Source organism: Pyrus communis, chromosome 12 (assembly GCF_041283825.1).
Source record: "Pyrus communis isolate YQ-2024b chromosome 12, ASM4128382v1, whole genome shotgun sequence".
Taxonomy (NCBI): Eukaryota; Viridiplantae; Streptophyta; class Magnoliopsida; order Rosales; family Rosaceae; genus Pyrus; species Pyrus communis.
Genome location: NC_142576.1, coordinates 4,260,005 through 4,273,787, shown reverse-complemented (window position 1 = coordinate 4,273,787; position 13,783 = coordinate 4,260,005). Strand labels below are relative to the sequence as shown.

At 38.4% G+C, this 13,783-nt stretch overlaps 3 protein-coding genes across 3 annotated transcripts; 1 reads left to right on the top strand and 2 right to left on the bottom strand.

Annotated features, from left to right (window-relative positions):
• The first annotated feature begins 1,135 nt into the window (after positions 1-1,135).
• Positions 1,136-5,201, top strand: LOC137744966 (glutamate--tRNA ligase, cytoplasmic). Its single transcript, XM_068484795.2, has 5 exons — positions 1,136-1,673; positions 1,795-2,036; positions 2,402-3,522; positions 3,742-4,206; positions 4,419-5,201. The coding sequence occupies exons 1-5, from the start codon at positions 1,531-1,533 to the stop codon at positions 4,635-4,637; spliced, it is 2,190 nt and encodes a 729-aa protein (XP_068340896.2). The 5' UTR covers positions 1,136-1,530; the 3' UTR covers positions 4,638-5,201.
• Positions 5,202-6,119: 918 nt separating this feature from the next.
• On the bottom strand, positions 6,120-7,555 carry LOC137745911 (rhicadhesin receptor). The gene is made up of 2 exons (XM_068485944.2): positions 7,360-7,555; positions 6,120-6,805 (listed from the first exon to the last, which is right to left on the bottom strand). Exons 1-2 carry the CDS (start codon positions 7,466-7,468, stop codon positions 6,261-6,263), a joined length of 654 nt encoding a protein of 217 aa, XP_068342045.2. The 5' UTR covers positions 7,469-7,555; the 3' UTR covers positions 6,120-6,260.
• Positions 7,556-11,761: 4,206 nt separating this feature from the next.
• On the bottom strand, positions 11,762-13,724 carry LOC137744044 (pentatricopeptide repeat-containing protein At3g56550). The gene has a single exon (XM_068483907.2). It carries the CDS (start codon positions 13,573-13,575, stop codon positions 11,812-11,814), a length of 1,764 nt encoding a protein of 587 aa, XP_068340008.2. The 5' UTR covers positions 13,576-13,724; the 3' UTR covers positions 11,762-11,811.
• Between the last annotated feature and the right edge of the window lie 59 nt (positions 13,725-13,783).

Sequence of the window (13,783 nt, the reverse complement as noted above, 5' to 3'; positions counted from 1 at the left end):
TCACTTTATTCTTTATTTTGTCTTTATCGTTAAAACTCAAAGTTTTCAAGTTTTTTTTCATTAGTTTTTCTTATAAAGATAGGAGTAGAGGTTTATTGTTATTTTTCACTAAAAACTACTTCACTCTAATGTTAAGCAGTAAAAAAATATTTGGTAAAAATAAAATATTCCGCTTAGTTTAAAAGAAATAGCTTTCAGGCCTGTAAGTTGCTTTTGAAAGTTGCGTTAATAAAAAGTGAAGTTGAGCATTCAATGAATATTTTCAATTCTTGTAATACGCTCATTAATTGCACAAAAAAAAGAAAAAAAAACATTATTTATCATTCTAGACTTATTTTATCATTGGAAAGCAAAGTGACCACCACCTTTCATTATAGAACCTAACCTTTTACACCACCAGTGCCATTATCACCACCATTGTTACCACCACCACCACCACCACAATCACGCCCCTACCACGAAAACCACCACCACAGCCATACTCGTCACCTATACCACCACAACCACAACTTCCACTACCATCGTTGCTGTCGCCGCCACCACCACCCTCACCATAAACACAACCGCCACCATTGCCAACACAACTACAACCGCCACTATGGCTGTTGTCCCTACCCTTACCACCATTACTACCTCAGCAGCCCAACCATCACACCTCTTTATTGGTACCACCACCACCACCATCACAGCCATTGCCTTCACCACCGTTGTTATTTTCAATGAATATTTTCAATTCCTATAATACGTTCATTAATTGCAAAAAAATAACATTATTTATCCTTCTGGACTTATTTTATCATTGGAAAGCAAAGTGACCACCACCTTTCATTACATACCCTAACCTCTTGCACCACCAGTCCCATTATCGCCACTATTGTTGCCATCACCACCACACCACAATCACGCCACTACCACATAAACCACTAAAACCACCACCACAACCATACTCACCACATCTACCACCACAACCACAGCTGCCACTACCATCGTTGTCGCCGCAACCACCACCCACACAACCGCCACCATTTCCAACATAACCCACAACCGCCACTATCACTGTTATCCCTGCCCTTACCACCATTATTACCTTAGCAGCCAACCACCACACCCCTTTATTGGTACCACCACCACCATCACAACCTGTGCCTTCACCACCGTTGTTATTATATACAATTATATCACTTTCACATAAAAAAAATTCCAAATGCATTTACGCTACTTTTTATACCCATCACTTTTAAAAATACAATTATCAAACGTTCAGCTGCATTATTTTATATCTGATATTCCTAAAGATCAAAACAAGTTTTTTAAACACTAGCCCTGATTGAGGAAAGAAAACGGCCCATCGGTCCGGTCCGTTAGTTTTGAGTTGCTTTTAGTACGCCCACTGAATCAATTGTCTGGTTTCGCACATCGTCGCCGTCGTTTGCGTTTCTCTCTTCATCTCATCTTCTTCGTTCAATCAATACATTTACAGCAGCCAATCAAGCAACAAGTCCAGGAGCAAAATCTACACCTTGGATTCTGATGATGGAGATTAAGGCTGTTTCGTTCGCCGCCGAGAACCCTCCCCTCGCGGAGCTCCTCGCCGCCAAGCTCGCCGGAATCTCTCTCCCCACCGACGCCTCTCTCCCTCCCGATTCCCCTTATTCTTTGCAATTCTCCAATGGGTAAACCCTAAACCCTTTTACTAGTTGCCCCATGAAATTTGTTTGTACCATTTTTTTTTTTTTTTTTTTGGCAAAAGGTTAAACTACATGCTCAATGCATCTCAAAAATCTTTGGATTTAGGTTGAAATTGCATGGAAAAAATGTACTTCTCCGATACATCGGCCGAATTGCGAAATTGTATGGTGACAATCCATTCGAAGCCGGGAAGATTGATGAGTGGCTTGAGTACGCGCCTGTGCTTTCACACGGTTCTGCGTTTGAGAGTGCTTGTAAGCATTTGGATGACTATCTGGGAAGCAGTACCTTTTTTGCTAATCAATCTTTGTCCATCGCCGATATCGCAATCTGGTCAGGCCTTGCAGGTATAGCTTTGCTTCTCTCACGGTTTGTTAGTCGTTAATTTTGATCTTTATATGGCATGGTTGCGAATAAGTAGAAATTTAATGACAAGTAACATTAAAAGTAGTGCTTTTTGGAGGTTTGGGACTGCTTCTGTAAGAAGCACTTCAGCTCGAGAGCAATTCTGCTAGACGTGCTTGTATTGTAACCATTGTCAATTTTTATTAAAACAGTTGCTTTCTGAAGGAGCACCTAGCAGCTGTTTTTCCAGAAAGCGCCTCTGTGACCGGGAAATGCTTTTTAACTTAATATACCAAACTAGTTAGAAGCGCTTTTGGCTGTCAAAAAGGCAAATCCCGAACCGGCCCTAATACGTTTTTCTTAGCAGGAACTGGGAAAAGATGGGAGAGTTTGAGGAATTCAAAGAAGTATCCAAACCTTTCTCGGTGGTTCAATTCACTATTAGCCGAATATGGTGATGCCCTGAATGAAGTCACAGCTACCTTCATTGGCAAGAAGGGCCCAGGAAAGCCAACCGCAACTAAAACAAAAGGCACTCAGGCCGATCAGCAGTTGAAGAGTGTAAATGGAGATGTATCTGAGAAAGGTAAGGCAGGAAGCAAACCAACATTTGAAGTAGATCTTCCAGAAGCGGAGGTTGGAAAGGTTCGACTGAGATTTGCACCAGAGCCCAGTGGTTATCTTCACATTGGGCACTCAAAAGCAGCATTATTGAATCAGTATTTTGCTCAGCGGTATCAGGGTCAGCTTATTGTGCGGTTTGACGATACAAATCCTGATAAAGAAAGCAATGAGTTTGTGGACAATCTTCTCAAGGATATTGAGACTTTGGGTATCAAGTATGAAACGGTTACCTATACTTCAGATTACTTCCCGCAGTTGATGGAAATGGCTGAGAATCTGATTAGCCAGGGTAAAGCATATGTTGATGATACGCCACGTGAGGAGATGAAGAAAGAAAGGATGGATGGCATTGAATCAAAATGTAGAAACAACAGTGTAGAGGAGAATCTAAAATTATGGAATGAAATGATTGATGGGTCTAAGAGGGGTAAGGAGTGCTGTGTCCGTGGGAAGCTGGATATGCAGGATCCAAACAAATCTCTTCGAGATCCTGTTTATTATCGCTGCAATCCAACACCACATCATCGGATTGGGTCCAAGTACAACTTATACCCAACTTATGATTTTGCTTGTCCATTTGTTGATTCTATAGAAGGTATTACACATGCACTTCGATCTAGTGAGTATCACGACCGCAATGCTCAGTACTATCGAGTTCAACAGGATATGGGACTGCAAAAAGTGCATATCTATGAATTCAGTAGGTTGAACATGGTTTATACTCTTCTCAGTAAGCGCAAGCTTTTGTGGTTCGTTCAAAATGAGAAGGTTAGTGGATGGGACGATCCTCGTTTTCCAACTGTCCAAGGAATTGTGCGCAGAGGTCTCAAAGTTGAAGCATTAATACAATTCATTCTTGAGCAGGTAGGACACTACTCTGTCCTAGTATTATGCATCAAAGAAGTTATGAGCTATGCCTATAACATATAAACATATAATGCCTGACCAATGCTTCTTTTGTGTCCTTAATTTCAGAGTTGTTTTTCCTTACTTGGTACTATTTTGTATACATAAGTCGAGAATTCAATTTATATTCTTCTGAATGATTAATTTTGTAACTGATTTTATACTATTATGTTTTAGGGGGCTTCAAAAAATCTGAATCTCATGGAATGGGACAAACTCTGGACTATTAATAAGAAGATAATTGATCCTGTATGCCCAAGACATACTGCTGTCATCGAAGAGCGGCGCGTGTTGTTGACCCTGACTAATGGTCCTGAGAAACCATTTGTCCGCATCATTCCTAGGCATAAGAAGTACGAAGGTGCTGGGGAGAAGGCAACAACATACACAAGGAGGATATGGCTAGATTATGCTGATGCGGAGTCCATCAAAGTAGACGAGGAAGTAACCCTAATGGATTGGGGGAACGCCATTGTTAAGGGAATTGAGAAAGACACGGACGGAAATCTCAAACTCACAGGGGTCTTGCATCCTGAGGGTTCTGTCAAGACCACAAAATTGAAGCTCACCTGGCTCCCTGAATCAGATGAGCTAGTTAAGCTCTCATTGATGGAGTTTGATCATCTGATAACAAAGAAGAAGGTATGTCCCAATCAACGAGTATTAAGTTATACGTCTTAGCATATTACTTATGAATTAATCTGTGGATTGCAAACACCTTGGATTTTCTTTCCTTAAGGACAAAAACGTAACTTGGGGGTCTATGGCTTATCTGTAGTCAGCTGATTCTTTTCTTTAAAGTGGTGTACACAGGCTGAGTTACCTTTTTTGTTTTTTGTAACTTGTGACCTCAGCTCGAGGAAGACGAGGACTTCGTCGATGTTGTTAACCCATGTACCGAAAAGGAGACCGCAGCGCTTGGGGATTCCAACATGCGAAACCTTAAGCGTGGGGATATACTGCAACTGGAGAGGAAAGGATATTTCCGATGCGACGTTCCCTACCTCAGGCCTTCAAAACCCATTGTTCTATTTGCAATCCCCGACGGCAGGCAGCAGACTGGATCGAAGTAAAACCTTTACAATTTTCAGGTGCTTTATGTCCAACTGCATTAAGTATTGTTGATTTCGTTTTGATTTAACAGTTTTTTGGTCGGAACAGATTGAAATGTTTTATCTAAAACTTGAAGTTATATGGGTAGATGAATTGCCGTTCTTGTTCTGCTTGAATTGGCAATTACGTTGCACCGATTTGAGTCACTCTATCTATTAATTTTATCTATTTCTCCAAATAAAAAATGAATTCGAACAGGGAACTGATTTCTGCACTCCACGTGTGCTTGCGTGCTCCTTTCTAGCTTTTGTGTTGAATAAATCAAAGGCGAAACGACAGGCAAACACAAGGGCAGGAGTACATAGGGAGAAAAAAAGTGTGCGGAAATTATTTTCCATCCGAATATTGTATACGTAACCGTAGTTTGAATGTTAATACATCGCCTAGTTTGAACGTTAATCCAAAACAAATAGGTCCATAATTCACTGCAAGCTTTGTGGTTGATTGAATTGGAAGAGAAAAGTCGAGTAAATACAAAGAGAGCAGAAGCGTTTTCGTTTCTTTCGACTTTCATTTGGCTGAAACGTTGCGATGATGGTTAAACAATAGTGTCATTAGCAACAGCTAATCACGGTTTTAACCTAATAGGGTTTATTTATCATATCCAAATTAAGCTTTTAACATGTTTAATCATATAATTCACCTAATCCCTCCCAACTCATGCTAATTGTTTATTCTACATTATTGCTTCTATGCCATTACCATATAAAACATGTGAGCTGGACGTGCTTTTTAATTCAGGTGCATTTTTGCTCATCACCCTTAAGTGGTGGTAATACTCATCACTTTATCTATTATCGTTGAATAAGTTTAAATTTCGAGATTTGTGTCTATCCTCTACATAGATCTTGAAATTTAAACGCATCTGACGGCGATAAATAGGGTGGTGAACAAAAATATTTCCTTTTAATTCTTATATAGTTTGGAACAAATAAATCTAACAATTGCCACTTAGTACTACGGTCTAGTAGTGGTGGTATTCCTCTTCACATGTAAGTGAGAGGTTTTAGGTTCGATTCTCGCAAGAGGTGAATTTGAACCATATTATTGCTAATCCATTGTGAGGTTTAGCTCACTCATCCACCCTTGAGGCTTAGCTAACTCATCCACCCCTTAGTGTAGTAAATATTATTTGTAAAAAAAATAAAAAAAGTAACATTATTTTTGAAGATGACGCTTTACCGCAGTGGCGGAAAAGAATAATCCCTATGCACTCCGGCGTGGGGTCATTCCTCACCTCCCCCTTCCCCCTCCCTTAGTATCTCAAGTCATTAATATCTGTCATGCGTTTTAGCTTTCACACTCAATAATGATATAGCCATAATGGCGTCCCCGTTGCTTATAAGTACTTCTCGTTCGGAAGCCCATTGTTATGAATAGAAGCTAACAAATTTAACTCAAGTGAAAAATTACATGTAAAAAATCTTGAAGGAACAACCACAGAAGCAAAAATGCAAACAACTTTTGATTAATCAAAGAGAGAGGATGCATACAATGATCACGACGACATACTGCCATCCCACCAAACTGTAAAACAAACACACACACAAACACATACAAATTCAAAGCCTCTTTACCCTTCCCTAGACCTTGGGTGCAAGCCTAGACTTTATTTTGTCGACCATCTTGGTTCCCACCTGGAATGTCTTCGTCAGCACATGATCCGGCACCTCCGGCGTGGCGGCGAACAATGTGAGTGCAATGTTCACCGTGCCCTGCAGCTGAGAGTTGAACCCGGCGATCACGGAAGCCGGATCCTTCCCGTTGTTGTTCTGGAAGTGAACCAACCCTTTGGGGAACACAAAGACTTCACCTTTCTTGATGGTTTTGCTGATCAGCTTGTTTGCCGTGGTGATGAATCCGACGTCCAATACTCCTTCAAGAACGTAAACAATTTCTGTGGCTCTGGGGTGGGTGTGAGGCGGGTTAATTCCACCGGGCGCGTAGTCGATTCTGGCGAGCGAGACGCCGAGGGTGTTGAGGCCGGGGATTTTTTGGACATTGGCTGCTGTCACCAGGGAGCCGAATGTGTTGTTGGTGAGGCCTGGTTTGGCTAGTCCGGCGCTGAAAAAGTCCTCTGCGGTTGCATTTGCTGCGTCCTTGCAGACGAACCCATTGACTTTCACGCCTGTTACCGCAGTTGAGTTGGATTAAGCAAAACTTGTACTTAATTTTCGTAAACCATGAATTGGGTTTTCTTAATCAGGTTCTTGTGTGTTAGTTGGTTCATGTGCTTAATTCTTGGGACTAATTAAATTTAAGGTGATGATTATTTGGCTTAATAGCAAAAAAGCGAGAGAAAGTAAAGCTAACCAACAAAAAGTAATCGAAGAGAGGGTAATTAATCATGGTTTTTGTTCTTATTTTTTCCAGAAATCATGAACTGCTCAATGTGATTGATCCATGATTACTGGGCTTAAACACAATAAAATAACCAAAAAAAAAAAATTATAAATTAAAGAAAAGATGGAATATTTGACACAAAACTTTCCAGAAATCATTTACAACATGAAAAGCAACTGATGAACAGAGTCAACTTTATAATGGAGGGGACAAGGAAACGTGGCAACTTTCTAGTCTTTTTGTTTTAACATGAACTTCTGTGATCACTTTTAGCACTAGAATACTGAAACACTGGAAATATAGATAAAGAACTGATGAAGAAGAAGAAGAGGGAGTTACCGGCGGCGTAGTCGGCAACGCAAATGTCCTGAAGCAAGTCAGGATCAGCGGCAGAGCTGCCGAAGACGGTGGCAAGAGCCACAAGAAGGAGAGCAAAGATAGCCGCCATTGTTGGTGGTTGTAATTGGAAAGAAAATGCAGACTATTGCAAGAAGACCAAAAGGGAAGAGAAAAGTGGATGTGTGAATGAACAGGAAATGATGGGTGGGCCGAGTACTTATAGGCTTATAGCAAGTAGTTGAATGTTGAAGCTTTTGGTACGTATTGGTAAATAATTATTGTTGAATTATTATTGCATTCTCACTTATAAATAATGTATATTTACAGTAAAAATTTCATAATCGGGACTGTTTAATTTCTTAATGTCATTTGAAGATTATCCATACAAAAAAAATCATTTGAATCAGACATTGTTTAGTCATCCAAATGTTTCAAATAAATCAAATACAAAGTAATATATTAATGATAAACCGTCCATTTGTCTACACATTTGAATGACTAAACGATTTTCTATTCAAATAACTTTTTGCACCGATTATCTTCAAATGAAGATTAAGAAATTAAACGGTTCTAATTATGAAATTCGTACAGTGAAAATACGTTAACTGCAAGTGGAGAGATAAGCACATCTCAAGGAACCCCAAGGGGGGAATGTAAGTATTTTTATGCACATGGTTGTTTATTTTTGTTTCTTGATTCTTGTTTTGATTTATCCAATACATATATCAGAACTAAATAGAAGTTTGCATAAAGTAAAACAAAGTGTGCATAAATCATTTTTTCAAAATCCAAACACTAAAAGTGAATAAGAACGTGTAGAAGAAGAAGAAAAAGACGTGTGCAGAATTCACTTCCCGTAATTGAGACTGTCTGGTTTTTGCTTGATCTAGCAAAGCTGTTAATATTTGATTATTTGTTGTCGATGTTGTGAGTGAAGGTAAAGGCAAAGCATGGGGCATGCCTTTGCCTTATTGGAGATTTGGACCCAAAGCTAAGTCATGAGTCACATTTGAGTCCTTGACCATCCCTCTGTTTTATGAGCAAAGCGTTGACCCCATTTGCGGCCCTTTGCGCCTACAGCGGATCTGACCCACATAAGATTTATGTTTTTGTTTATTTTTCGTTTTTGAAGATTTTTGTTTATTTATTTATTTTTTTTGTGCTTAATTATAATTAATGATAAATCATATGAACGATTCTTCTCAACACGATTGCCCAATTCTATGGCTTTTTATGCATTTTTTTTTTCTACTTGTAATTTGACCCTGTGAGATTTATTACACATTTTAATGCGTGTGCGTATTTTTATTTATTTTTATTTTTATATATAATTGAACAGGTGTGCCAAATTTTGCAATGATAATTAACTGTTATGCGGTAGATATTCTGTTACAATGTTTGCAACCTAATTGTAAAAAATGAGAGAAATCACTTATGAGAGTGTTTTTGGAGTATTAAAGCTCGCACTGTATTTGTCATCTCGAAGCTTTTTATTTGTTAAATAATAATATGAGCTAATTCTAAATCATATTTGTTTCTGATATAAAAATAATAGCATGTATAGTGCTACATGTCTTATGATTTTATTGCTTTTAATTTGACATTTTAGTTTTTTGTAATACATTTTTTTTTTCATTTTTTAAATTTCAACCAACAATTGAGAAGCAATATTTCAACCGTAAGCCTTTGTACTTTTATAGTTTGTACTTTTTTGTGTGATTAGCTGGATTGTACTTTTGTTTCAATAATTCAACTCATGGAAGGGGAGGGATTTGATCATTTGAGCTTTTTTATTTTTGAATTTTATTATTATTAAAAGAAGGAATGATTCGAAATTATTAAAATAATTTAGAAAACGAGAGAGTTTCTAATTCAGGATGAATGAATGAAAACTCGACATTTTATTCACTAAAATATTGGACCACATGCATTTGATCATTTTAATCAATACCAAGTGAAAGGCTACGAGTCACCTCATTCTATTCACCAAAGGGTAATGTTACAGAGACTAAATGTGTAGACTAATTTTTGTAAACTAAATCACAAGAAATAATTGGATTATCACTTAAGTGTTTATTTCTTATTTGTGACATGTCATTTATTTTTCAAATTTAGTCCACTAACATTATTCTTCATTAAATCAACCTTTTAACCTCAATGTGATGAGTCGATACATTCCTTTTTTTTTTTTTTTGTCAAATAAAGATTTTGTTAGATTAATCACTAACGAAGTTCGATAAATTTCATATACTTTCATTTTTTCAAACAACAAATTGTGAAACAAAAATTAGATGAAGTTGAAAAATCATTAATTTTGTCATTAGTTGTTCTTAATGTTGATACAAATAAGTTGTCCATTTGTTTTCTTATTACCAACAAAAGTTGGTACAATTAAAAATAGAAAGAAAAAAAATGGATAGGGGAATCGAGAATATGGATATATATTTCACCAAGCAAATAGGACAATCCATTAATCTTAATTATGTATATAACGAATCAGATTTTAATATTATTATCAATGTAATGCGATTGCAATATGCTAAATGAAATCTAAACATTTAGGCAAAGAATATGCGAGATTAGCTATTCAACAATGGTCACGTGTGCGACACCTACTGCGACACCTACTCTCTCTAGAAGAGGAGAGGGCCATTACAACCCTATATGTCCCTCATCCACCAAGTATATTAATAATAAATGAAAGTAAACGAAAATGATCCAAGCGCAGGGACTATGACAAGACCCGCAAAGGCAAAAACAATCAACGAAAACAATAATAAGAACAAAACGAAATTTCACGAGCATAAGCAAAGGCTACAAAATCTGGAACTGTAGACCACCAATAATAAGCATAAGTTTCTGCTCCAAAAGAAGTTAAAGCTTTTGCAACTTGATTTTCTTCTCTATGAATATGTGCACACCTAAATCGCATTTGGCGAAGTCGCTAGAAACAGTTCTTCCAATCCATCATAAGAAATCACAAGACAACATTAGGAGCCTTAAAGTAATCGGTTACTTGAAAGTATTATATGGGGCACCACAAGAGCTACTTGGGCTACACCCACCGACTAGTGTAACTAAGTTGGTTAATGCAACGTGTCATCTTTTAGAATTTAAATTCGAATCTCTCTCCGTAACTTAGACAATATTAACTCAAATAAATGAATAAAAATATTGTTTGCATGTGGAAGGTTGCCAATGCAATTGTTGTTTCCTTTGGTTGAGTTGTTAGAATGTATGCAAAGTTAAGACTGCCTCTACCCTCCAGTGGGGTCTAACAAACTCCTTTGTTTAGACTCCATTGTTTTAGACATTTACTTCTCAGAATTGTCATGTTTTGGAGGTTGCTTCCGGCAAATGGTTTTTCTGTTATCTGTTACATTCATCCTTTTTTTTTTTTTGCATGTTTGGTTGGAGGGTCTTCATCTCCAACTTCATCAATCATTTTCTTAATCGCATCACTTAACACACTTTATAAAGTACTAATTGTCCTTCGAGCAGCTTTGAGAAGACCACGTCGGCATCATTAAGCTCCTTCCAGGTAACATTTAGAAAATTAGAAAGAAACTTCCAAGAGCATATGCTTGTTTTGGAGAATATATACTAAAATTAGATAGATGTAAACCAGATTTATTTGTGGTAAATAAAATACTGACGCTTATATTGACACGTCGTTTGGTGAGTAAATTTGGTGCATAAATTTGTTGATCCGAGCATGCATTATTGTTTTTCTAAATGGCTTTTGATGCAGCGATGGGACAGACTTGCTTCTGAGTGCAGCTTATCAATTGGAAGTAATGAAGTAATGAAGCAATTGGCGTAACGCCTCATTTTAGTTCATGCATTGAAAATCGATAGAAGCGGTTGTTGAGTTTGTCCACTGTCAATCATTTTGGTCATTCTGTGAAAATGTTCTGTTACATGAAAAAGCAAGTGAAGGGATTGGTTGGACAAAAATACTCACAAATCAACGGAGATTTTGCACGGAATGACCAAAATAATTGACGGTGGACAAACCATAGACCATTTCTATTAATTTTCAATCTCAATGATCAAAATGAGGAATTATGTCAATATCCTGGACCATTTTAGCTAAAAGAACCTTAAAAAATGAGTTTAATATGCAAATCTATGGTTAATTGCCATTCGTGCTCTGAAAAAATATACTTGTTTTCCCAGTTCGTCTATAAATCTGAAAGAGTTCACTTTGAACGGATAAGGATGAAGATAATTTGGAATCCTTCTTCAAGGGAACAAAAGCAAATTTTCCAAGTATTTATTTATAATACTACGTGCTTCAAACCTACAACTTGCAGATTAGATTATGAACTTCCAGTGTTCTGCCTCACTGTGTTCATTTTATTCGTTTTTTTTTCGAGAAATCTCGATGGCACGAGGGAAATTTATTGGATGGAAAAAAAAATCTCATTTTATTCAAATCACTAGGATAAGTTACCAATAATCTTTACATGAACATAATCCACCCTTGAAGTGATGAAACCGAACACGATCCCTAACAATTATTTCTCGATCGAAAGCTTGTGAAACAAACTTTGTAAACGAATGGCAATCTCTACAAACTCTCAGGTTCTTAACTATTCGTAAAGGCGTTCCTTCTGGAGTTCGTGCCAGGCCAAAAGCGATTGCCAGCTTCTCACTGTGACATGAAGCAGAAGTTCCTAAACAATCTGTGTCTATGAAGGGAAACTCAGAAGTTGTGATAAGAGGTTTCTCCTGCACATAACCGTGCAGAGCAGCTCGATGAACAACTGCTCTCAGTTTCCAATAAATTTCATTAGTGTCAGGATGTGACTTGTCGTCCACAACAAATTTGTGAACCTGATCACCAATTTCAATCCAGCTCCAACCAGGAGTTGTCTTTACTCCCTCGGTTTTAATCAACTTTCTCATCTTTGCAACACCATCTGCATTTTTCTCTTTTGAATAGATTGTAGCAAGAAGTACATAGTCCCCTGCATTCGATGACCCTAGCTGGATTAGATTCCTCATGGCAATTTCCCCTATTTCTACATTCTTATGAATCTTGCAAGAGCCAAGCAGGGTCCGCCAAAGGACTGGATCGTCCTGGGCGTGCGAAGTCCTAATAACTTGAAGTGCCTTTTTGAGCATCCCAGCTCTGCCAAACAGATCCACCAGGCACCCGTAATGCTTAATTCCAGGCTTAACATTGAACTTAGAGATCATCACATTCAAGTACTCAACACCCTTCTCTACCAAGCCTTGGTGACTGCATCCACATAACAAACCAAGAAATGTGATGGAGTTCGGCTGGACTCCTTCCACCAGCATACGCCCAAAAAATGAGATTGCTTCATCCCCACAACCGTGGACTCCATACCCAACAATCATGGAGTTCCAAGTAAAAACATCCCGCTTCCGCATCCTCTCAAACACACTACGAGCACTATCCAAATTACCGCATTTAGCATACATATCAATAAGCGCATTCCCAACATAAACATTCCCCAGAAGCCCCTTTTCAATAGCGATTCTATGCATCCGAACTCCAGTATTCAATGCTCCCAAGTGAGCACAAGACGAAAGCAACCCAACAAACGTAAACCCATCAAGACCCACATTCTCATTCTTCATCACATTATACATCTTCAACGCCTCATGGTGAAGGCCCTTTTGAGAGTAACACGAAATCATAGAATTCCAAGACACCAAGTCTCTCTCAGGCATATTATCAAACACCTTCTCTGCACTCTCAATCAACCCATCTCCCGCATACGACCTCATAAGATTGGTGCAAACAACGACGTCACTCTCGTACCCAAATCTTACCACAGCTCCATGAATCTCTTCACACTTCTTCCGGACCTTCAGTTTCTCGCATGCCTTGAGCACGAAGGAGAAAGTGTATGTATCAGGAGAAGAATCGGAACCAGATGAAAGCATGCGATTGTAGTAAAAAATGGCTTGGAGAGGAGAAGGGCTGTTGGAAAAGCCTCTGATGAGGGAATTCCAGTCTTGGGTTTGTGGGTTTTGGAGGTGGTGGTGGAAGAGCAGCTGAGCGTAGGGCAAGCTGCCGGAGACGGAGACGGCGCAGAAGTTGAGCAGCTTGTTTGAAATGGCGGGGTGGGGTTGGAGACCGTTGGTGATGACGTGGGCGTGGATTTTTTTGAGCCGTTGGAGGCTGTTGCATCCTTGCAACAAGGATAGGATGGCTTTGGTTTTTGAAGTTTGGCACATTTGAGTAATTTTGGGTTTGGGATGAAATTGTTTAATGTTTTAGTAGAACGTACGTACGGCCGTTTTGTTAGGTAAACATTTTTAAAATTTTATACAAGCGGTATTGGGACGGGAGAATTGAACATAATAGTCGTTTACAATGTGAGAAAGTCGGTTTGAGAAAGTGATTTGATACCTAGTTGTTCAAATACGAGATAACCGTTTTTAA